We start from the raw sequence: 23,991 nt of genomic DNA on the forward strand, positions 1-23,991 counted from the left end.
CTCTCGTGCTTTCTTGCCCCAGAAAATCACAACTTAATTATTCATGGTGTCCATATGCAATAATCCTGTGGAAGTCACTTAAAATTCCCCCCCACAAAAAAATCGAAATAAAATCACTTCTACAAACATGTTATTCTCAGTACTGTATTATGCCTTGTGACAACTTAGTTTTACTTCATTGGTAGCTTTTTTTATTTCCTTTTTCTTTGAAATGTGAGTGAGAGATGAACTGAGAGTTGGAGGTCTTGTGATATTGAGCAGCAGTGGTGCAACCCCAGCGATCCTTGCTGTTGAAAATGTTGCACTTGTTACTGGCAGACTATGCTCAACTGTTGACGTTAATGCTAAAGTTATTTTGACTGATTTGTTCATTTTAATGCAGAATTTTTCATGAAGAAAATAGGGCAAGTAAAAGTTAACGTAGCTTATAAATATTTTTGTTTTAACCCGAGAGTTAAAGCATTTCAGCGTGGTTCACTACAGTTAAAAGCTGATTTTTCCAAGACAGTCCACTGACTGTTGTTTTTGTTGTTTCGGTCTCTAGCGGACGGACGGAGGTGCAGTCTGTGCAGTATGGAAAGGAGAAAGGCATCAAGGACAGAGTGTTTGCCAGGTAATGGACTGGTCTTTCTTGGTTAATTCATTCTAGCCATCCCAAGCCTCTAAGGCTAGAGACAAACACCACACAAACTTGTGTTGAATTACTATCGTTTTTATTTTGGCCACAACCAAATGAATGTCTTGGTCTGCGCAGATCTCCCAGCAAGCCATTGGCCAGGAAGTTGGTGGGCGGAACTGACTGGGAGTCGGTCAGCAGGAACAGCCTATCGGATGAGAGACTGGAGACCCAAAGCCTCCCCACTCGCTCGCCGCCAGGGACGCCCAATCAGTGAGTCCAAGTTTCAGGCTTCATACCAGGTTGAGGTTCACTTCAGCTTCACGTAAGACAATTGTGGCAGTGGAAATTTAAATGTAATCATATTCAACATGGTTAGGCATATATTCAAAATTACTGTTTTGACAGCCAATTTATTACACTAATTGAGTTCATTTAGTTAAAAGGGCAGCCAGATATACTTTTAAAGCAACTACTGTTCAAGATTTCTTTTTTAGTTAAATTAATGATTAATGTTCCTAGAAAAAATACAAATATTGTCATCGGTAAGTCACTGTAGTCTATAGTTTCTGTTATTAAGAAACCGGTTCTGAAAAGGTTACCTCTCTTTAAAAAAGAGAGGTAAAAAGTCTTGATGTTAAAAAAGGCTTTTTTAACATCAAAGGCAGGGGACTACAGATGAAAAATAGCCTTTTGGCTAATTCTGGCTTTTTTAACCCATGGGAAATCATGTGTTTTATTAATTTGCGCTGTCCCCTTTCATATATAAACTAAACTCAAACTAAAACTCTTTGTTTAGTGGGCTGCCCGGTCTGCCAGCTGCAAAAGAGACTAGGGAGTCATTTCAGGACTGTATTGGCGAACATGTACTTTCTGCAGAAGTGTCCTACAACAAGTCTCTGAAGCCCAAACATGACGTGTGACTTGATTATTTCTCCCCAAAAAAAAATTAAGAACACATTGCATAATTTCATGTCTAATCCTGGTAGTATCGTATCAAAGTATTGTTTGAATTTTTTTTTAAATCTACTGTATATACAGTATATCCATCTGTAAAGAGTTTCTGTATCAATACCAAGACAATATTAAGCCTCACAAGAACTTTGCCTGAACAAACAACAATCTAGAATTGTGATTTGAATCAGAAACTGTCTGATTTAAGAAGAAGTAAATAAGAGTATGGTTCTGAGCATGCAGTGGATGCCAGCTTCCGGGTACTTCATGTTTGACACATGTCCAAATGAACTCTATTTACAGAAAGTCACACATTTTAGTCAGTATCAGAAAGGTTTGGAGGTTGTACAGTATTCTCAGCCCTTTACCAATATTTGTCTTTGTGTGTTCATCAGGAACTCAATGTTTGTACAAGAGGGCACACGACTACGTCCGTCGTCCGTTGGCCACCTGGTCGATCACGTGATCCACGCTTCACCCAGCCTGCCTGTCTTCTCTTCCTCCAATCACAAGTCGGCGTCGTCTACGCAGGCCAACAGCATCAGCTTGGACTCCACACCGTAAGTCTATGTCAGGGGGAAAGTTGTTGCTATCCTTCTCATTTTATTCCATGCTTTCTTGTTTTTTTTTTTCCTGTCTTCCTCTGTATGCTGGTTTTGGTGGTGGCAGGGAAATAGATTTCACTGTCAATTAACCGCCTCATAAATAAAGCAAATAAACCTTTTAATTTTGAAGTTTCATTTTACTCATCGGTGTTCGTGCCACTCTGTCTGACTGTACTGCTGAGTTGACTGGTTTTTAAATGTCTGTCTGTGCCTGTGGCTTCTCCCAACAGTTCACACCCTCCCTCAGTGTCACTTAGCTGGCCCCATTGAAAGATGAACCCTTTGAAAAACAGCCTGTAAAATGTGTTTATAGCGGGTAGCAGGGCGGAGAGATTATACAAGGGCTGAACTAGGAATTAGTGTGTTTGTGTTTTCGGAATGTCCTTATTGTGCTCACACACTATAAAATATCCAGCAGATTCCTTGAACTAATAAAGTTCCACATTTCTGTTTCAAAGCCTAAAAGCCTATGAGTAAAAGAAAAATTTGTGACTTAAAACTCTACATGCTAAAATCAGAAATTCTTATTCGGTTCTTTTAAAGAAAAAAAAGTCATGAAATGTTCCTACTGTTGAACAGCATTATTGATTCTGAAAACAGAAAACACTCGTATTTGGAATCTGTCTTTCAGCAAACTTCAGTACTCTCATACTCCACCTTCTAATCCTCTTTGTTGTGTTGTCACCCTTGTCTTAAAATGTTGTAGCATGGCCTTCAGGAGTTTGGTCTTTGTTAGCTAACTGATGATCACAAACCTGGTGGAATGTAAGGTGGAAACACTTAGCAAAGACTTGTTTGAACTGTGTCCTTGCCCCCATTTATTTGCTCTCTTGCTCAGGTGCTCACTCACTCAGCAGTGCTTGTTAGACACTGTGTGAGCCTTTGTCCGAGCTAGCACTATTACAGCATTCAGGATTCGCTTCAGTGTTTCCTCTATGTTGATTTTGTAGTGGCGGCCCACCGTGGCAAAATTTCTGCCACCACGGTATCCGAAATAGGGCTGTACAAAAAATGTAGTCGCGGTTGCCTTTTTAAATGATCCTGCCAACATAATGCACCCCCTGTTGGCTGCCACTCACATTGCAATTTAACAACAAGTGGAACTATTCAGAGGTTATTGGGCCTGTCCAGTTTAACTCCACATACTGTTGTATATTGATGTAGGTTATTGTCAAAATGTTTGGACAAACCTGCCCCCACTGCAAAAAAAAATCCTAAAGGAAACACTGCACTTTATTGTCATTTCACTGAGTACTTGCATACAAGTGTGGCAAAATATGCATTGTAGATGCGGCATGTGTTTTTCTGTTGCCACTGTGTGTGTGTGTGTGTGTGTGTGTGTGTGTGTGTGTGTGTGTGTGTGTGTGTGTGTGTGTGTGTGTGTGTGTGTGTGTGTGTGTGTGTGTGTGTGTGTGTGTGTGTGTGTGTGTGTGTGTGTGTGTGTGTGTGTGTGTGTGTGTGTGTGTGTGCGTGTGCAAGAGAGAGAGCGAGAATAGAGAACAGAGATGGAAAGATGGAACATTTCTTAGTTGGAAGTCAGTGGTTAAGTAACATTACAGTGGTAGTTCCGCTGCCTACAAAGCTACACACACACATGCCAAGTTGTTGGCTCATCACTCTGTTACAGAGCCAAAGGATGACATAATGACCTGCTCTCTTTTCCTCAGACAACATTCACAATATCCATGCATAATATTTTATTGGCTTTATGTGATTTGCCCATCACATTAGTCATTCTCAATACCCCTGAAATATCACCTTTTACGTAATTAGCACACAAAAGAATCGTGTTTTTCGAAGCTATGTGACGATCATTCTTCTTGTGTACGCATGCTGTTATTGTACACAACCACAATCAACCTGTAGCACAAAAACTATTAACCATATTGTCAGGATGAGTAAGATTAAACTGAGTTGTTTACATGATGCCTTGACGTGATAACTTTCTGTAAGTAGAGTTAATTTGGACATGCACTGTATGACAGGGAGAGGGAACCTGGTGAGCAGTTTCAGCTTCCCAAGTTTCCACTTTTCTTGCCTGAATCATTTTCCCACTCTATTGGGAAGATTAGTTTATCCATTGTCCTCCGCCAACCCCATTGTGATGTCTTCTTAAAAGATTTGGTTCCAATTCAGATTACACTTTTTGGGGGAGCTATCAGTTCTAAATCTAATATGTAATAACCACCTCTTTGCCCCAAATACATTTGATGCTGCCTTTTTTTTTTCTGGGTGAGAATCAGGCATCCCTAATCTTAAAGATCCATATACAGTGACTGTATATTTGCAACCCAAGCTGACATGGCGCAATCTTATTCCAATATGTTCACGTCTGTCATTTTGCTCAGGCTCATAATCCAAATTGTCCCAATGTTCCTCCCAAGACTTTCCTCCAATAAAAGCTAAATTGGAATCTGCTTTCTCTCCCGCAGGCCACAGTTATATGCATAAGAAATACAACAAAGCCATAACCCTCAGACACTCTCTATAATGTTCTGTTTTTAGCTGTGTATAGTGAAAATTATCTGTTTAGCTTACCACGGCACATTACCGTTATTTTTTGGGTTTTTAAATGCAGTGTGTCTATATTTCCTTGACAGTGGCAGGGAACAAAAAGGTACAATTATATAATATACTGTAACACAACATTGAATGCAACTTTATTTGATGTCATGATAAATCACTTTTTATGCTATATTCAGATCTGTTTCTTTACAGTTGCAAAACAAAGGCTGGCTTCGTAAAAAAAACAAAAAAAACACTTGGATGTGCACAGTGTTTTTAAATTTATCTTTGGGGGGTTTTGAATGCAACATGGTGCTTTATTAGCAGCTTGTTTAAGACTTGGGCTGCGGTTGAAAAGTCAAAAAAGTTAACTCCCATGTCCTTTACTAACCACTTTTCCTTAACCCCGATGGTAAACGTCATGAGGTCAACGAAATATGTGAAGGAGAATTCAAAAGGAATTAAGAAAAGACAACCGCGGTGCGAGGAGACTCCGACTGCCCTTACACTCGGCTGCGTCATCATGCGACCGAGGATGTTATTGACGTGGTTCTGCCAGTGAAACTACGCGGTTCCGAGGGTGGACTACAGAAAGTAGATCTGGATACTTCCGCCCGTGGGTTCTCACCGTGTTGTTTGACACATGCACTATAAATGTGGACATTGATTATTGTAGGGAAATAACTGTTAAATGTATGCAAGATAAGCAGAACGTGTTAGGCCTACGGATCTACTGTACATATCGAATGTTGTTACATGGTTGCGGGTGGATAAAAGAAATACATTATTAATGAGGACAATATTCTCTAAACTGTAAACCAAGCAGAGCCGAGCTGTCCGCTGCTGCTCCTCTGTGCGCATTTACACACGAGAACAGCAGTCAGCAGTGTACTCTATTGATTATTTCAGAAGTTGAAAGTCGAGTTATGTTTTCTCTGTCAAGTTTATAACTACCGTTTTTAGTTTTGCTGTTTAAATGTCCCACGCATGATGTTTACAGTTACTGAAAGCAGCCTCTCTAACCATTACAGTAAATCTTAAAAAAAAAATAAAATAAAAAAAAATAAACACTCATACATCACTACAATACATCATTAAAAAAGCAAACGCCTACAGAGACTGTAGAGGGGGAGTGAAAATAACTTTTTTGGGTTGGTGTGGGTGGATGATTTAAGGTAATTGTTTTGGATGCTGCCAGAGCCGATCCGCGCATTCTCACATAATACTTTCACCGTCCAACATGGCCAAAATAATGTAGTCCTATCTGTAGTGACTTTCAACCACGCACACACAAACGCACATATATATTTTTTAATTTAACCTTTATTTATCCAGGTAAGTCTATTGAGAAAAAATTGTCATTTGCAACAATGACCTGTCACATTCAGACAGTTCCACATTCATACCTGGAAGCTGCCCAGTACAACCCCAGTCTGATCTGCTGGCCACTGAGCAGCTCAGGGGTGGTAATGAGGGAGGGGACAAGCTCTGCTCTTTCACTTTCCCCCCACCCAGTTATTTTTATCCTGTCTGTCGGAGGATTGAACCGACGACCTCCCGGTCACAAGCTCGCTTCATTAACTTTTAGGCCACCACTATATAGTGAAATAAGCCACTGAGGGGCGAACAGGTGAACTTGCTCTGGGCTAAAAATAAATCGACGTCCGGTGCTCTGTATAACTTCGGATTCAGCGATCCATTCATTCTCAGTTCTGTCAACACATGCTCACTGTAATTTAACGTGTCGGAGACGAGAGTAAAAACCACTCAAACAGCACCATAAGGTACATTATCATTATTGTTCCATGTGTAATAAAATTATGGCTGCCTGTGCTGCTGCACACCCTATTATTCTGAATATGAACGGCGAAATGGTGATGCGTCGCTTTAAATTATGCTGCCGCAAAGACTTGTGGGAAGGCAATTATCTCCTTTCCTTTTGGGAAGGATGGTCCAGTGTATCCTAGGAAGCACTGACGCACCTTTCCTCATCACTTAGGTAATTCGAATGGCTCTTATCATGGCAGCCACCTAACTACTTCCGGGTCATTTCACTCCGTTAGGAACCTTCCTAAGCAAAATTGACTATTCGACCGCAGCCTTTGTCTTCTCATGTACCCGCATGTGATTCTTCTGTCACTGTGCACACTCATTTAGTTCTATCCTCTGTCAGTTCTTTAAAAATATTGTTTTAGCAAAATAAGACCAGTTAGGATTAGGTAACAATCAAAGCATTTGACAGACAGAAAACTAATCAACAGGGCTTAGTCATGGGGTAAATATCCTTGTCCCAGGGCTTTGGCTATGTTGTGGTATGGCATGAAGACAATTTCATATCAATTCAACCATCTGTGTCGTGTTGAGGAAACACTAATGTAGGAGGATGTTCAGTCTTGGCTCAGGCCTGCTGTACACTGCCCTCCTGAGAGCCTGACCTGGTTGTGACCCATAATAGATGTTAGTTTCCGCGTGTGTGTGTTTAAGACACAAAGTGGCAGCAGCCAAAACACACACACACACACACAAATTACTCTTTTACCTCCCCCACAGCGTGAGCTATGATGCTCCTGAAAGCCTTACCTGACTGACCCTGTTACATCGTACACACTGACTGCCTTTTATTGACTGGATGATGGAGGGGGGGTGTTTTCCTTCCTCTTGCAGCCCTTTTATTGAGGTTAATGCATTGTGACTAACACGGTGCCATTAAGCCTCTGTCTCTCGCAATCTCTTTCTCTCTCAAACCCCTATTGTTTGTTTTTTTCTCTGTATGTTTGTGCCTTGGGTTTCCCACCATCTTTAAAAGGCCTGCCTTGTTTCATCAGCAGTTATTCTGCTAAATGGCAAATTGTGAGATTCATTGCTCATTTTACAATTGTGATCGAGTGTGGTCATTTAGAATAGTGATGCAACGGAGAATTATCACTTTGCCCAACCAGACTGGTTGGGAAAAATACTTAAAAAACGTAACTGTTAATATTCATCTGAATAACGCTTTTCTTTATTTCCTTTCTCCTTCTCTCGGTCCTTGACCCCCCCCCCCCCCCTCATCTCTCTCTCCTCTCTGTCTTTGCCAGGTCTCCAGAGGGGCTAGATGGCCAACCTCCGGCTCTGCCCCCCAAACAGCTGAGCAGGAAGACCTTGAGCCAGATCATCCAGGCCCACTCCCAGCAGAGCCTCCTGGACAACCACCTTAACGAGATGTACGATGTTCCGGTCAATGCTGATAAGACCACGGTCAGTATGGCAACGCAACACCGTAACACTCATTACACATATAAAAGAAAAAGGGAGTATGATGCCCAGTTACATAAAGCATTTAAATAAAATATTCATCTAGTAGTCCTCGTCAACATCTTTTGACAAAATATGGTGCACAAATTTAAATGCATGTCCTCAGGAGATTTCGTTAAATGGATTGTTTTATTATGTGGTGTTATGTAAATTTGATGCATCCGTGTCTGCTCTTGCAGTTAAATGGAGTTGTCCCTCATGATAATCTGGTCCTGATCAAGATGAGACCTGACGAACACGGACGTTTTGGCTTCAATGTCAAGGTGAGAGCTGATACTAGTTGGAGAAACAATAGGAAAAAAATCTGTTCGTGGTCCATTTATCTTTTTTGTTCCTTGGCTCATCTCTTCATCTATCTTTTCGTTTTCCTTCTTTTTATGCCAAGTATTCAAAACACTTGGCACGGATTGTCTGTATGCATCAAGACCAATTCCTTTCTGCTTGCCTAAACTGTTAACTCTTTCCTAGAAAGAAAGGCGATGTGTGCAAGGCTTTGTGCTGTTAACTGATGTTACCTACGTGTGTTTTCTGTGCGTCTCCAGGGTGGAGCTGACCAGAAGATGCCCATCATTGTGTCTCGAGTGGCTCCGGGAACATCAGTAAGTCAACACAGCCACCTAGTCAGTAGATGACGACTACTACTACTGTATTTTCTTTTCCTTGTGCTGAGCTTAAGCATGTGATATAACAAATGCAGCTTCACAATTAGCTGCTATTTTAGCATTCTCATACCTGAAGACATTTCTCCCATATAATAAACATCTAATATCTTCTATCACACTAAACATGTTACTAACCAAATAATGTTGTTATCTTCTCGTCCTTTGCCCTCTGTTTCCCTCTGCAGGCTGACCTGTGCGTGCCTCGCCTTAACGAGGGTGACCAGGTGGTCTTAATTAATGGACGGGACATCTCTGACCACACCCATGACCAGGTGGTCATGTTCATCAAAGCCAGCTGTGAGAGCCATTCTGGAGAGCTCATTCTATTGGTCAGACCAAATGGTGAGCTGTTCCCATTGGTTGGATCTCCCGTGTCACTTTTACCTGTTTAGTGTTTAGTGAGTGAGGAATTGCAGAACTATGCCCAAGCGTCACCCCAATTACTAGGGTTGACGCTAGACTGGATGGTCCGGAGGGACCGGTGAAGGCATGACCCGATTGGCTTACCCTGTTAATCTTACCCTAACCTTCACCAGTCTCCCTCCTCATGCCTAAACCTAACCAACCAATGAACCGGACAGAGGTTGGCCATGCCTTTGCCTGTCACTCGGGACCATCCGTTCTAGCATCAACCATTCACTAGACTAACCGCTATTCTTAAACCCTTTACTAAATTTGTTTATGGAGTTCTTCCCTAATTTCAAACTAGTGATTTACTAATTTGACGTTGCTAGTGCTGTCCATTCGACAGTGTAAACAGGAAAGCACTGTATCATCACAAGCTGTAACATAACTGCCATAAATAACAACCTTATGAACCATATTTCACAGGCTTCCTCAACAGATAGTTTGCTCTGTTGTCATGGAGATAGTTCAGTTGTCATCTCGCGACTAAAGTATGAAACTTTATCATACCATCATCATGTCATATATCAGGTCATTTAATTAGCAATGTATTTTTTTCAGTTGGTTAAGCCAGCTAAGGCACAGTTTATTAACAAGTATTCTCTCTACTTGGTATGGTGCAACCCATTTTAATCCAGTGATGCATGACTATCCACTTTGTAAGCATCTAAGTGATTATAACTATGCAAAGTGTAACACAGGGACAGCTGGTGCAGCCCACAACTGAAGATTAACAGCTACACATCTGGTCACCAGGCTTGATTCTTCTTGTGGTCTTTTGTGGACTGCTTAATCTCACCATTTAAATTTTAAAGGAGCTGTATGAAGCTGTACATTTAGCTTTTCTCTACATCTCAGCTAAATGTATTCGCCGTGTAGAAAGATGGCAAATCATAATCCTTTAATCAGCATAAGTGAAGGCGGAAGGGAGCTTTTAAAGATGATGAAACATGGAAATTCTTGGTATTTTAACTGGGTCAAAAAGGGATTTATGGATTCTATCGTCTCTTATATCAGAGGAGATATAAGGTTGCATCAATGTATTGACTATTCATATTATTTGATTTTGCTGTTTTTTCTTCCTTTAAATTTAGGCATATAGATGAACTTTATATTCAGTGCTTTGGTTGAGACTTGTAGTGTTTTTTTTGTAATCTTGGATGTTTTCTTTCTTCATTATGTACTTAATGTAAATCACCTCCCCCGGGCCTCAACTTACATAAACCGTGAAATATTTCTTCTCTGTCCCATTCAGCCATCTATGACGTGGTGGAGGAGAAGGCGGACTCGGAGCCAGATTTTCAGTATATTCCTGAGAAGTCCCCTCAGGACCCCACCCAGCTAGACCAGCATGCTTTGAGGGACTCTATGGTCACACTGAAGGAAGGCCTGAGTAGTGGAGCCATACTGGCACAGTTTGATGTAAGGAGAAAGACCTAGAGATCAACGCACACATGAATAGATACTGTGCATATATGCTCTCACAGAGAAACACACAAACTTGTGGGAATAGTTTTTGATTGATTGATGAGTTTTATTTTCTTGAGCATTTGTCACACATTTCTTTCCTCCTTCCTATTTCCATAGCTTCCTGTCCTTTATCATATTCGCTTAACAGCTTCCTGTTTAAGCTCTTTGTTGTGCTTTTACTGAAGACGAATGCTAGACACACACACACACACACACACACACACACACACACACACACAAATAGATTCATATATGAACCCAAAGTCATTGCACGACAGCGCTGATGCACACAATACTTTAAATGTTGGTTAAGTATTTTCACACATTTGAACTCTCATAGAAGTTTAGCACGTATACTTAACACAGCGTTTACTGATCTTCTTTCTGTTACTACAACTTTTAAAATAAATTGATGTTCCTTTTCTTACAGCAACTGTACAGGAAGAGGCCGGGGATGACCATGCTGTGTGCCAAATTACCTCAGAACATTTCCAAAAATCGCTACAGAGACATCTCTCCATGTACGTGATTGCACACAGTTGTCTATTTCTGTCGGCTTGTGCATTTTAAATATGTACCGACATTGTTCTTTTCCATGATACTCTCTCCTCCATGAGTTTTTTTTCTTCTTCTGGAAATCTTTTCTTTCTTCATTTGTCAGTTGTTTGTTTGGTTTTCTCTATCTGGAATCTTACCCTCTTTTTCTCTCCCTTTGCAGATGACGCCACGCGGGTCATTCTGAAAAGCACAGATGACTACATCAATGCAAATTACATCAATGTGAGTTTGTTCCTCCTCATTTTTCTCTCAGTCAATATCTCTGCGTTTTGCTCGTTTGAGGCATGGTGGGTGGTCTGTTTTGCTAACCATCCAAACACATGTTGAAACACTGGTCGCCTGTACTGGTGAATGAATTAACCACATGAGCTTTACAAGCGAATAACATTGTGAGTTAATGTTTTGCATGTTTTTGAGTCAGTCAGTGAAGCTATCAGCAGCTTATGCATGCAATTAATTTCAGCCCCTTTCAGACATCTGATTAAGTAATGCCTTTTTGGAAGTCAAACTTGGGTCTTTGTTACATAAATACCCTGTAATGGCTGCATTATACATGGTAGGACCTTGACAGATAGACTAGCACGCTCAAAACCCCAGTCAGTTGGAAAATAATGACATGATGAAAGAAAGTAATTCTCAGTTTTCTAACAGGCAGCATCAAAGATGGGTTTTTTAAAACATATTTTTCAGTTAAATGATTTTTTTATTTCTATGGTTTAATTAATGATCATTGTTTTGATTCCATTTTATTAGCATCCCCGTTAGCTGATGCAGAACATCAGCTACTCTTCCTGGGGTCCACTTTTTTGTATGTTTTAACCCTTTTTGTGTAGGCCTGCTGTTATTATAGATGTAATGTAACTGATTTTAATATGTTAATCATTGTATTTTAGGATGCCTATTGTCAGCTGGCCGTGGACTACAGCTGGAAATTAGCCATTGAGGCTAAAGCTGCTCCTTTTACTGTGTAGTTCATTAAAAGGGACTGTCCACGACTTTATAAACTAAACTAAACACAAAACATAAAACATTACAACAGATAAGACTTTTTCAGACAAAACAGCCATGTGATATAAAAATAAGAGTAACAGTAGAACTAGCATTATTCTTTCTTGCAAACATAACTATACATATTCCTCTTCATATACTCTTATAAATATTACACTAAATACATAAGCACTGAATATAGAAAAGTTAAATATAAAGTATACATATAAATATTCCTATACATAAAAAGTACAAAATGTAGTTACAAAATATGGTTACAGGCGAGGGCCCTTAGATGTCGCTTTACTTGTTTTTTAAAGCTCACTTTATTGTGCACTTTAGCAATCTCAGCTGGAAGTGAGTTCCATGCAACCATTGATTGTGTTCGAAATCTAGGAACTGTGAAAAGACCTCTGGTGACATGTCTGGTGGGGTATTTATGTGTGTTAGAGCTAAATGTGTCTTGACTATACAATCAATTAGGAATTTTCAATTCATTAATGTTTCTAACAAAAGCCAGGAGTGATGCAGATAGTATCTCCTCAACTTTCAACCAGGAGAGATTGACATGCATGTTGTTTACATTAGGCCTAAGTGGACATTGACGAGCAAGACGAGCTGCTCTGTTCTGAGCCATCTGCAGTGTTCCTAGATCCTTCTTTGCAGCATCTGACCATATCATTGGGCAATAGTCTAGATGTGATAAAACTAGTCTGCAGGACTTGTTTGGTCAAGTGGGGTGTTAGAAAAGCAGAGCATATTTTTATATATTTTATATATTCCTCCCCATCTTTACAACGGAATATATATGCCTTGTCCACAACAGTTTACAATCTAAAATAACGCCAAGAAGCTTTGTTTCCTCTAATTTCTGAACAGCTACATTGTTCAGATTCAGTTGAGGGCTAGAGCTCAAGGAGTGATTTTTACCAAATACAATGCTTTTAGTCTTTGGTATGTTTAAGAATAATGTATTGCTAGTAACCCATTCTAGTGCTATCTGCAACTTTGTTGAGGGTTGCAGTTATTTCATTAATTGTAGGTGCATACATGTATATTGTTGTATCATCTGCATACATGGTAACGTGGGCTTTTTTAAAAGCAAGTAGAAGATCATTAGTAAAAACAGAAAATAGTAAAGGGCCAAGTGATCTTCCTTGTGGAATTCCACACTCTACATGTTTTGTATCAGAAAAGCTTCCATTAAAGAAAACTCTTTGTGTTCTATTGGATAGGTAGCTTTCTATCCATGATAAAGCTGATGGAGCAAAACCATAACACATGAGTTTTTTCAATAATTTGTGATCATTGATATCAGAAGTCTAGCCGTACTGCTACCACAAAATACTTCTGATCAGTTTCTTTCAACCAATCATCCGTCATTTGTGTAAGTGCAGTGCATTTTGAGTGACCTACCCTATAAGCGTGCTGGTACTCTCTTGTCAAATTGTTAACAGAGAAGTAGCACTGTATCTGGGTCAAATAAAAAAAATTTCCAAGAGTTTGCTAAGAACAAGTAACAGACTAATTGGTCGGCTGTTAGTGCCGGTGAAGGCAGCCCTAGCTTTCTTGGGTGGAGGACTAACTTTAGCTTCTCTCCAAATTTGGGAAAAAACATTACTTGCCAGGCTTAAATTGAATAGGAGTGGCAATTTGGTCAGCAACCATCCTCAGTAGCTTTCCATCCAAGTTGTCAATACCAGGTGGTTTTTCATTATTGATAGACAATACCTTGTTCACCTTTTCTATACTCACTTTACACAATTCAAAAGTACAGTTCTTGTCTTTCATTATTTGATCTTTTATATATAAATATGACGGATCATAACTTCTTGTTGGCATTTCCTGCCTTAGTTTACACACTTTGCTAATAAAATGATAATTAAAATGATGTAAATGTATAAAGGTTTAGTAATGAAAGACCAATCTGACTCAATGAAAGATGGAGTGGAGTTACTCTTTCTGCCCATGATATCATTTAAGGTACTCCAGAGTTTTTTCCATCATGCTTTTATATTATTTATTTTAGTTTCATAATAAAGTTTCTTCTTTTTGTTCATTTTATTCACATAGTTCCTTAGTTTACAGTATGTCTGCCATTCAGATGTACATCCATGTTTCATCCATAAATCTTTTCAAATTCTCATCAATCCAAAGGGCACTAACAGTTCTACCGGTAATTTTCTTGACCAGTGCGTGCTTTTCAATAACTGGATGCAACAATTTCATAAATACATCAAGTGCAGCATCTGGGTCCGTCTTTTTACTCCCATCAGACCAACAAATATTTTTAACATCATCCACATACGACTCACAGCAGAATCGCTTGTATGATCTCTTAAACACTACTTTAGGCCCCGCCTTTGGAACTTTGGCTTTTCTGGATATTGCTACTAGATTATGATCGCTAAATCCAATGGGAACCGATACAGTTTTTGAACACAGTTCTACAACATTAGTGTTAACTTGATCAATGGACGTGGATGATATAATTCCTGTACTGTTATTGAATACCCTGGTAGGTTGATTAATGACCTAAACCAGATTACAGCCGCTGGTTACAGTGAGAAGTTTCTTTTTTAGTGGACAGCTTGATGAAAGTAAATTAATGTTCTGGGCTCCCAGGAGATAAATCTCATTATTCACATCACATACTCTTTCAAGCATTTCACACAAATTATCTAAATACTGACTGTTAGAACTTGGTGGCCTATAACAACATCCCAACAGGAAAGGTTTTAAATGAGGCAGGTGAACCTGCAGCCACAACATTTCAACAGCACTTAACATTAAATCCTCTCTGAGCTTAACAGGAATGTGGCTGAATATATATATATATATATATATATATATATATATATATATATATATATATATATATATATATATATATATATTGCAACTCCTCCCCCATAGGTATCCCTGTCTCTTCTATAGATGTGATATACCTGTATTGCCACTATAGCAATACAGGTAATATATCATCAAATGAGTCATCCAAGTGGGTCTCAGAGATGGCCAGAAAATGAATGTTATCAATGTCCTGAACCTTATTTCTAAGGCTCCATATATTAAGATGGGATTTTTAGCCCTTTCCTGGGAAGTTTATCAGATATAGACATGATATAGAGAAGAACACACAAAACAAAAAGCAATGCTATTCATAATTTGTGTGTGTGTGTGTGTGTGTGTGTGTGTGTGTGTGTGTGTGTGTGTGTGTGTGTGTGTGTGTGTGTGTGTGTGTGTGTGTGTGTGTGTGTGTGTGTGTGTGTGTGTGTGTGTGTGTGTGTGTGTGTGTGTGTGTGTGGACCCATGGGCTTGGCTCTTTCCACTCTCTCAGCCTTTTGGGAGGGAGGGTGGACAATGAGTCTGTCATAGCGGATGTATGCAATGTTCCCTTCACCTCTTTCAGCTTTAGAAGATAAGATCTTTTCGCTTCTGGCGTATGGCCTCAGTATAGTCCTCATTTAGGAAGATGTCAGTTCCTTTCAGTTTAGGTCCTCTGTCCAGAACGGCCATCTTATCCTTGAATCGTAAGAATTTCACCACTATTTCCCTGGGTTTGTCACCTGAGTTGGTTTCCGCCCTGTGGGCTCACTCCACCTATATCCTCTTTTCATCCATCTGTAGCTTTACAGCGAACATCTCACGGTCCTTATCCTTGGATTCCTCCCAGCTCTCACGTGGGGACTCAGGAATGCCTTCTACAATTATATTATTCTGTTTTGATTGACCGTCAAGGTAGTCTGCTTTTCCAGTCATTGTTAAGACTGATACTGATGGTACTGATGTCTGTACGTGCGTCTTTGTTTTTTGTATTTAACTCCCTGCAAGTCTCTTTTAGGTCTTCCACTTCTTTTTGGGAAAACTGCAAACTGATCTTTAGGTCGTGGACCTCTTTAATCATATCATCCATTCTTTTGTTGGTAGAATCAACCAAGATTTGGACGAAGCACTTGAAGTTGTTTTCTTGCTGCGTTAGCAACTGCATGTGGACATATTTTTGTTGCATTAAAAGATCTCGTACCTGTGATAGACTGACGCCGTCCTCTCCTTTCGGTTTGGGTGTCATGGTTAGAGCGTGGGTTGACGCTGCTCCACGTAGTTCCAGCCGGGGCAGGTAGCAGGACCGACATTGTAAGTGTGAGGACACCCGTCTCCGCTTCTCGCTTGTCTAATCAACCATCTACATCCACTAATACATTTCCTCATCAACGTCATCATTTATTAGACAGAATACATCCTGCTGGCTATTGTCAATCTGATAGTGCCCAGGCATAGTTAAAAATGACAAGATGCCCAGTTGTTAGTCACATTTAATTTCTATTTGCTGTGTACGTAAAGTGTTTGGATATTGATCCTCTGAGCAGTTGGCATTGATAAAAGTTTGAAATTTAGAGGGAATGATGGTTGGATGGTTAAAGTAGTTTTCTGTGAATTGTTTTTTTTTTCTCGATTGCGCCCCATTGTGTGGTAAAAATCGTCCAGGAAAACACATTTATTCGACTTATCTGACATGAGAAGAACTTCCTTGACAAGCTGATTTTATTTTTGAAATGGTTGGCAGTGCTCTTTAGAAGTTGGAACAAGACGCCCAACTAATATACCTGTGTTTATTTAACCCTGTGCTGCTGTTAACATTGATGTTATGGGATGGCATTCAATTACTTTGTGTCATGATGATAACGTTACTAGGTCTGACCTTGTTAAGTGACTCAGAGGCTTATATAAAGGAGACCAACCACTGCGATCTCACCAGCAAGTTCAAGTATCGAACGAGCATGTCTGAAAGGGGCTTGATTTCTTTTTTGGCGAAAGTTGAAGTGGTTGTACCTTTTTTAGGGAAACCTGAGAACATGTAGCCCTCTGCACTGCTGAAAACACACAAAGCACATCCTTTCAGTTGAAAATAATTTAAAAAGAGAAGCTGTAAAGAGAGATCCTTGCAACCTAATATCTCTGTATCTCAATATGTGTGTGTGTGTGTGTGTGTGTGTGTGTGTGTGTGTGTGTGTGTGTGTGTGTGTGTCTCTCTCTCTCTCTGTAGATGGAGATTCCAGCCTCGAGTCTTATAAACCGCTACATAGCATGCCAGGGCCCCTTGCCCAACACCTGCCCCGACTTCTGGCAAATGACATGGGAGCAGGGCTCATCTATGGTGGTCATGCTGACTACACAGGTCGAGAGAGGACGGGTACGTAGAAGAATTCTTCAAAGGCGAGGACTGGAAACCACATATGGACTGCAGCATGTTGGAAGAAAAAAAAAAACGATAATTGTGGAAAAAAAATATAAAAAACCTTTACTGTACATGTGGCACTGCTGGACGCAACTACACAATAAAGCCTGGCACTCAAACGTAAAGAGAGGGCTGCATCGCTTTAAATTTAGCTAGCCTGATAAAACCTAGCTTTGCCGTTCGTAGAAATACCAATCTCTGATAACGTGCGGGTCTGTTGAGTGCCAAAATATAATGGCTGTGTATCATGAAATGCACGTCTCTGTGAGATACTTAATGTCTCAATTTGTCCTTCAAAATATTTCAGCATTTACAACACACTGCAAAAAGGTGTTTACTGTTAAAACAATAGCACTAAGATCCCTTAATCATCAAACTAGGTGTGAATTTTCAAAAAGAAAATGTGCATAGTATGCTAATTCCTCTTGACATTAGAAAGAAATATTTATTTGCAAAAGGAAAGTGCTGTGACGGGAGCACTGGCAGTTTTTAATGATTCCAGATGGGCTGAATGTATTGTATAGGATATACAATATATATGTGTAGCAAAAGAACAGATGGTAAACTTAACAGAGATGCTATTCTGTAGCAGAGCCTGGCCTCTGACCCCTATGCTAAGAATAACAGTTGTGACCAGTTAATTAAATGAAATGTGCAGTTGTTAACAGAATACTTTGCCTGTCTGTTTATAGGTGAAGTGTCACCAGTACTGGCCCAATCCAGACAGCAGCACCACCTACGGAGACTTCACAGTAATGTGCCACAATGAAGAGGGCAACTCTGCCTTCCTGGTCCGGGAGATGACTCTAATGCACATGCCGGTAAACAAACAAACACACACACTCAAAAGAGAGAAAAAAAAAAAAGGCGAAAAGGGAAGGAAAACAAGGACCAAATCAGGGGAACCAGAGAATGAACCATAGCAGGTTAGAGAGGAGGGCGAAGGCATCACAGAGAAAGACGCGGGGGGGTCCAATCAAAGCAAGGGACCAGCGTCTCAGGAAGGATGAGCCACTGAGGACCCCGAGGAGGTGTGTTGCCGTAGTGACCGGTGTGGGCTGTTCTTTTTCTGGCTCCCGCTGCTGCATTCGGGCCACGTACTGGGAATCCGGTTACCATGGCAACCCGGCCGCCCCAGTCAGTCACACTGCTGAAGCGGAGAGCGAGGAAGAGAAACCAAACAAAGAGTGGGACGATGCTAGTTTGAAAAACCGAAATGGAGATGTTGATGTTGAAGCCTTTTTGATGCTTCCACGTTATGTTGAACGGTCATGTTGCATCTTCTTAAGGGAAGGCTTGATTTTAGTTTGTGGATGCAAAATGGTGCCCTTTCATTGTGTCGTGTAACATACTGTATGTAACACACCGTGCCGGTATTGAGGACAAAATCGACATTTGATGGAGGATCAAATGTTCCTGCTGTTTCCTCGTCGTTTCCTGCTGTCTGTGTTTTCCCGATCACTTCCCTGTGTGTTGGCCATGTATCTTGACCTTTTGAAATATATGGCTGTAGGAGGAGGAGAATTAGAATTCTCCTCTGCCTGTGATTGTTGCTATGGAGATAGATGTGTTACCATAGTGATGTAGCGAGGCAATAAAAGAGGAACACAGGGGCTCTGAGTCGCACATGAAACAGTAGTCAGTACTTTGTGTGTTTGTGTGAGACAAAGTTTGACATTTATTTATAGTTTGTTTGCAGCAACATCCAATGTCCATTTCGTGGTAGAGCTACAGAGAATATAGTCTTGAGTATCTGGTGTTTGATAAAATGAGGGAAAAAAAACAAGCTGAATCACCAAGTGGGCCAGCGAAGTGGAGGAAATAAAAGCACTCTTTGTTATTCACACTATCGTTTCATAACACGTTTAAAGGCCATAATTACACAACCGGGGGCTGTGCAGACTCCTCCTAGGACACAGAGCTCAATGAAGCTTGCTAGGAGGTCGCCCACATGAAATACAATAACCTGTTTTGGGTTCTCAGGATGAATGATATCTGAGAATAATTCATTACTGAGTAAGCGTATGTGTTGACTGAGGTGAGAGTGAATGCCCTCAGTTTGTTTCCATTAATAAAGAAGCCTTTCTGAAAGGCAGAACATGAAAATGTAGTATAAAGTCATTCGTTTTCTTCTTTTCCCCCGTGTGTGTGTGTGTGTGTGTGTGTGTGTGTGTGTGTGTGTGTGTGTGTGTGTGTGTGTGTGTGTGTGTGTGTGTGTGTGTGTGTGTGTGTGTGTGTGTGTGTGTGTGTGTGTGTGTGTGTGTTCAGAGTGAGCAGCAGAGAGAGCTTACCCAGATTCAGTACCTGGCTTGGCCAGACCACGGCGTTCCCGATGACTCCACCGACTTCCTGGACTTTGTGGCCCTGGTGCGGACCAAACGGGCTGGACAGGACCAGCCAATGGTGGTACACTGCAGGTACAGTTGCTCTTCCTGTGAATCATTTCAAGCGGGGCGACCCATTTTCCAGGACAATGCTGCGACGTTGTTTGAATGACACGTTGGACTCCTCAACTCAACTCTAATTCTCGGTCGTCCGTCTTTTTGTTCCAGTGCGGGGATTGGTCGGACAGGGGTTCTGATCACCATGGAGACGGCACTGTGTCTAATGGAGTGTGGTCAGCCGGTGTATCCTCTAGATATCGTCAGGACCATGAGAGACCAGAGGGCCATGATGATCCAAACGCCTGTATGTACTGTAGACACACGTCCATTTGTCTGTGTAGCTGCTCTCAGCCACTTCAAACCGTGCGCTAAAATATCTCTCTCTCTCTCTCTCTCTCTCTCTCTCTCTCTCTCTCTCTCTCTCTCTCTCTCTCTCTCTCCCCCATCAGAGCCAGTACCGCTTTGTATGCGAGGCCATCCTGAAAGTCTACGAGGAGGGCCTGGTCAAACCGTTCAGGACCGTCGTCTACCAGCTGAGAGAAAAGGTGGACGACGAGAGGGAGGAGGAGAGGAGAGAGCAGCAGAAGGCGGGAGAAGGAGCAGAGACGGCAGCGACGGAAGAGGGGGACGCGGCTGTGGTGGAGTTGCTGGAAGGAGGTCTGGATGAAGAGGACGACGACGACGAAGAGGTGGAGGTGCTGGACGTCGGGGAAGTGACAGGGGAGGAGGAGGATGAAGAGGACGAGGAAGCGGAGGACCCAAGCGTCGCAAGCATCGCAAGCGCCGCCAGCGCCAACAGCGCTGCCAGCGCGATGAGCGAGACCAGCGTGAACCCTGAACCCGACCCCGACCCCGACCCTGACCCTGACCCTGACCCTGATCCTGCGAACCCGTGACTTTGACCATTGGCAGTCATCAGGGGTTACCATGAGGAGGCCAGGTGGCCTGGAGGAGAGAACAAAAGCACTGTTGCACTTTATGCTGAAAAAACTAGGGGGGGGGAAAAAGACACACAAACGAACAAACTAACAAACGTGAAAGTCATGGACAAGCTAGAATAAAAAAAAAAAAAGAAAATCAGCTGTGTTAAATAGGTACCATTAGGGGATATTGTATGTTCAGGGTAAAGGAAAAAAAAGTCTACCAAGAATGACAAGCTAAAAGTACGAGAGAATAAAATGTGGATGGGGAATTGCTGTAGTGCCATAAGTACGAAGGGGAAGGGCTGCCCCCCATGGATGGAAAGTTGTTGTTATTTTTCCGCAAAGGGTTGCCCTGTCCCCTTCGGAGCGAGTCTGCCAGACGGACCTGCCTTTTTTTTAGTGTCATTTTAGCTGATAAAGAGATATACCTTATCCTTTTTTTTTTTTTTTTTTTTTTTCTCAGAAAGAGTATTTATTGTGTTTTAGTTTGTGTCAAACCCTGTCCACTGAACAAAAAAAAAACCCAGTGTATGTTTGTTTGTATGAATCCAGAGCTTCATGCTTTCCTGATTAAATCTTAGGTAGTCAAGTAGTGCGATTCCTCTTCTTCTAACTACTTCTTTATTTCTTTTGCTTTTCGTTAGGGGAAAAAAAAAAAAAAAAAAAAACGGATTTAATTTATTGTACTTGGTTTTTAATCTTGCTCTGCTTTCTCGTCTGAGTTCCTGACAGCACAGACTGACGGATAGATGGACAGCTGAAAGCACTTTGCGTCTCACCTCCTGTTCAATGCTGTGGCGAGTTGTATTCTTGATCCTGCTTTGTGCTGTGTTTTTGAGCTTACGGACAGACCGCACGTGCGCTCTGAAGCGGCCATCGTTTGGCGTGGTGAAGAACGTAACTGGTTTACAATCCTCAGGGCCAGTGTTTACTGGGCACCTCTCTTTCCCTTCTGTCACGGCGTCTTAACTGCTCCTCTACGACTTGACAGACCTCCCACTGAAAGACGCCATCGGTGGAAAATGTTAACTTTCAGCACTGATTGATTATTCAGAAGAAAGTCACGCCGCATTGCATAATGCTCAACAGCACATTAACTCGGCAAGAAAAATGAAGACCGTGTCGTGAAGAGAGGCCCCAGTAAACGCGGCCTCACTGAGTTACAACTCCTAAGCTATTAGCCGTCGCGGCTGGTAAAGCTAAGGAACTAGGCTGAGGTCAAGTTCATTTCTTTCATCAAATTCACATTCTGTCCAATTTGATATTTAACTTAAACCCTGGGTCCCTGCTGATGTGTCCTTGAGCCAGACACTGACAACAAATCCCCACCCCAATACGAAGCTCTGTGGCTTCACTCGGATTGGTTTTACCCCTTTCAGGCACATGTCGATCCACCTCGTTGTAACCCAAATGCGTCTCGCTTCAGGTCAGCGTGTTAAAACCTGAGAAGCAAATAGTGGTCCTAGTAGTACCCAAACCAATCTGACACCAGTATCCTTCATTTGTTCTCAAGTGGTTGAAAGCTGCTAGAATTATTTTTTTTTTATGCAATCAGTATTTGCTTTTGCTTTTTAGAATTGCTTGGCGAATTGACAGCGAACTGATCTCAACCTCCGTGTGAATGGTAAAAACGGGACTTTAAGGGCTCCCTCCTCTGACCTCCCCACATTCTTTTTTTTTTTATATTTTTATTTTTATTTTTTTACATGCAGAGGGTTGAATCCCGTAAACAGGAGTGAACCTGGATCACTCCTTACGCATTTGCAGTTGAGACTGGTAGGTCATCATCACGTTGTGTGAGCCGTCATATGACCCAGCATTAAACTCAGTAAGGTATTTGTTTTTCCAAGGAATACTTTTTTATTAAATACTTTTTTTTTCTTTTTCTTCCAGTGAGGTACAGAGGTCACTGGAGCGGGGCTTTAAACCAACCTTTGCTGTTGAATGTTTTTTTTTCTAAATCTGTCTGCTTGTCTGCCAGAGAACATTTGACAGTTCAAAGAAGCAGCACAAACGGAACAGTCACCCAAAACTTTTCCTTTTTTTTTATTGATCTTTCCCAATGGTACTTCATTTTAAGGCACGTGTGTTTTAAGCCAAGATGTGTTGATGAGTGATAGGAGACTAAAAGTGATGACTTGTAACTTTAATTCACAAAAACCCAGCATCAAGTTGCCTGTTGAGTCTTTTTGTTGTTGTTGTCAAAGTACGGGTTAAGCTGCCATTGTACTTTACGTAGCAGTATGGAATGAAGTGTAGCCTCTTCATCATTTCAGATATTTGTCATATCGGAAGCTTCAGTATCTGCTGTCATTGCATTCTGCTGGAAAAAAAACATACTGCTGTGAGTGTGAGAGTGTGTGTGTGTGTGTGTGTGTGTGTGTGTGTGTGTGTGTGTGTGTGTGTGTGTGTGTACTCAGATTTCTGTCTTTTATCTCTTTCTCTTTCTCTCCCTCCTCCATCTCTAACATATAGTCTGTTAGCTGTCTGGTGAAGCCTGCTTGTCCGTTAACTGGAATGAAGGGTTGTGCCATAAAGCCACAAACCGAATCTAACCTGATCTCAAGTTCTTCTGAAGAAACTCCGATAGAGCCTACTTGGGAGCGTTTTTTTAGTTTTAGTTTTTTGTAGTAGTCTGTCCTAAGAACCAGGCTGAATCTTTGCCTAGGAAACATTTCAAACCATGCTTGTACTTCCCTTTCCAACAGGTGAATCCTACTTTTGCCTCACTGAGAGGTAGGATTAAGAAGAGCCTAGCTTTCCTCTTCTCTCTATTTATTTATTTTTTTCAAATGTTTAAATCTCCTATATTTGCGGCCCTCTCCCAAAAACGGCCTAACGCCTGGTTCTGTCCCAACATAAGTCATTTCAGCAGAGCCCACGCAACATCAACAGTCCATTCTTTTCATTGTTCTTTCCTCACTCTTGGATCATTATACATGGATCCCTCTCTCTCTCTCTCTCTCTTTCTCTCTCTCTCTCTCTCTCTCTGCCTCTCTGCATGGCCTCAAGGCAAATGACACATCTGAGCAGAATATCATGGGCACAATAGTGCAGTATCGAGCTCGTTTTCATAGGACAAACCGAGGGTAGCCAGTGAATGACTGAATAACTGGTGTAAACGTGTTTTGTTGGCAGCCCCTACATGTATGAGCTCATAAGCAAAAGAACAACCATTGAGCACCCAGTGGCTTCTTATCATCGGTTTTTGGATTCAGCAAAATGACCATCAAATTGAAATTGAAGTGGCACCAATAACAAGTTCAAAAAAAACCATGACAATTTCAACAAGAAAATAAGCATTGGGCCCCCGCAGTGAAAAGTTAATCATTGATCAATCAGGGCTGTCAGACAAAATGTCCAGAATGAGCTGTCTATGTTCAAAGTGT

At 41.3% G+C, this 23,991-nt stretch overlaps 1 protein-coding gene across 1 annotated transcript in view; it reads left to right on the forward strand.

Moving 5' to 3' along the window:
* Window positions 1-21,194, forward strand: part of ptpn4a (protein tyrosine phosphatase non-receptor type 4a) — an 81,026-nt gene extending 59,832 nt beyond the window's left edge. The window contains exons 13-27 of the mRNA XM_039818215.1: window positions 545-613; window positions 755-889; window positions 1,966-2,130; window positions 7,758-7,917; window positions 8,154-8,237; window positions 8,517-8,573; window positions 8,822-8,978; window positions 10,297-10,463; window positions 10,942-11,032; window positions 11,230-11,291; window positions 17,104-17,250; window positions 17,988-18,116; window positions 19,564-19,712; window positions 19,848-19,983; window positions 20,129-21,194. Of these exons, the coding sequence (XP_039674149.1) occupies window positions 545-613; window positions 755-889; window positions 1,966-2,130; window positions 7,758-7,917; window positions 8,154-8,237; window positions 8,517-8,573; window positions 8,822-8,978; window positions 10,297-10,463; window positions 10,942-11,032; window positions 11,230-11,291; window positions 17,104-17,250; window positions 17,988-18,116; window positions 19,564-19,712; window positions 19,848-19,983; window positions 20,129-20,575 (2,155 nt within the window). The 3' untranslated portion in view covers window positions 20,576-21,194. The remainder of the gene's footprint in view (window positions 1-544; window positions 614-754; window positions 890-1,965; window positions 2,131-7,757; window positions 7,918-8,153; window positions 8,238-8,516; window positions 8,574-8,821; window positions 8,979-10,296; window positions 10,464-10,941; window positions 11,033-11,229; window positions 11,292-17,103; window positions 17,251-17,987; window positions 18,117-19,563; window positions 19,713-19,847; window positions 19,984-20,128) is intronic.
* Window positions 21,195-23,991: the final 2,797 nt, after the last annotated feature.

Source organism: Perca fluviatilis, chromosome 12 (assembly GCF_010015445.1).
Source record: "Perca fluviatilis chromosome 12, GENO_Pfluv_1.0, whole genome shotgun sequence".
NCBI lineage: Eukaryota > Metazoa > Chordata > Actinopteri > Perciformes > Percidae > Perca > Perca fluviatilis.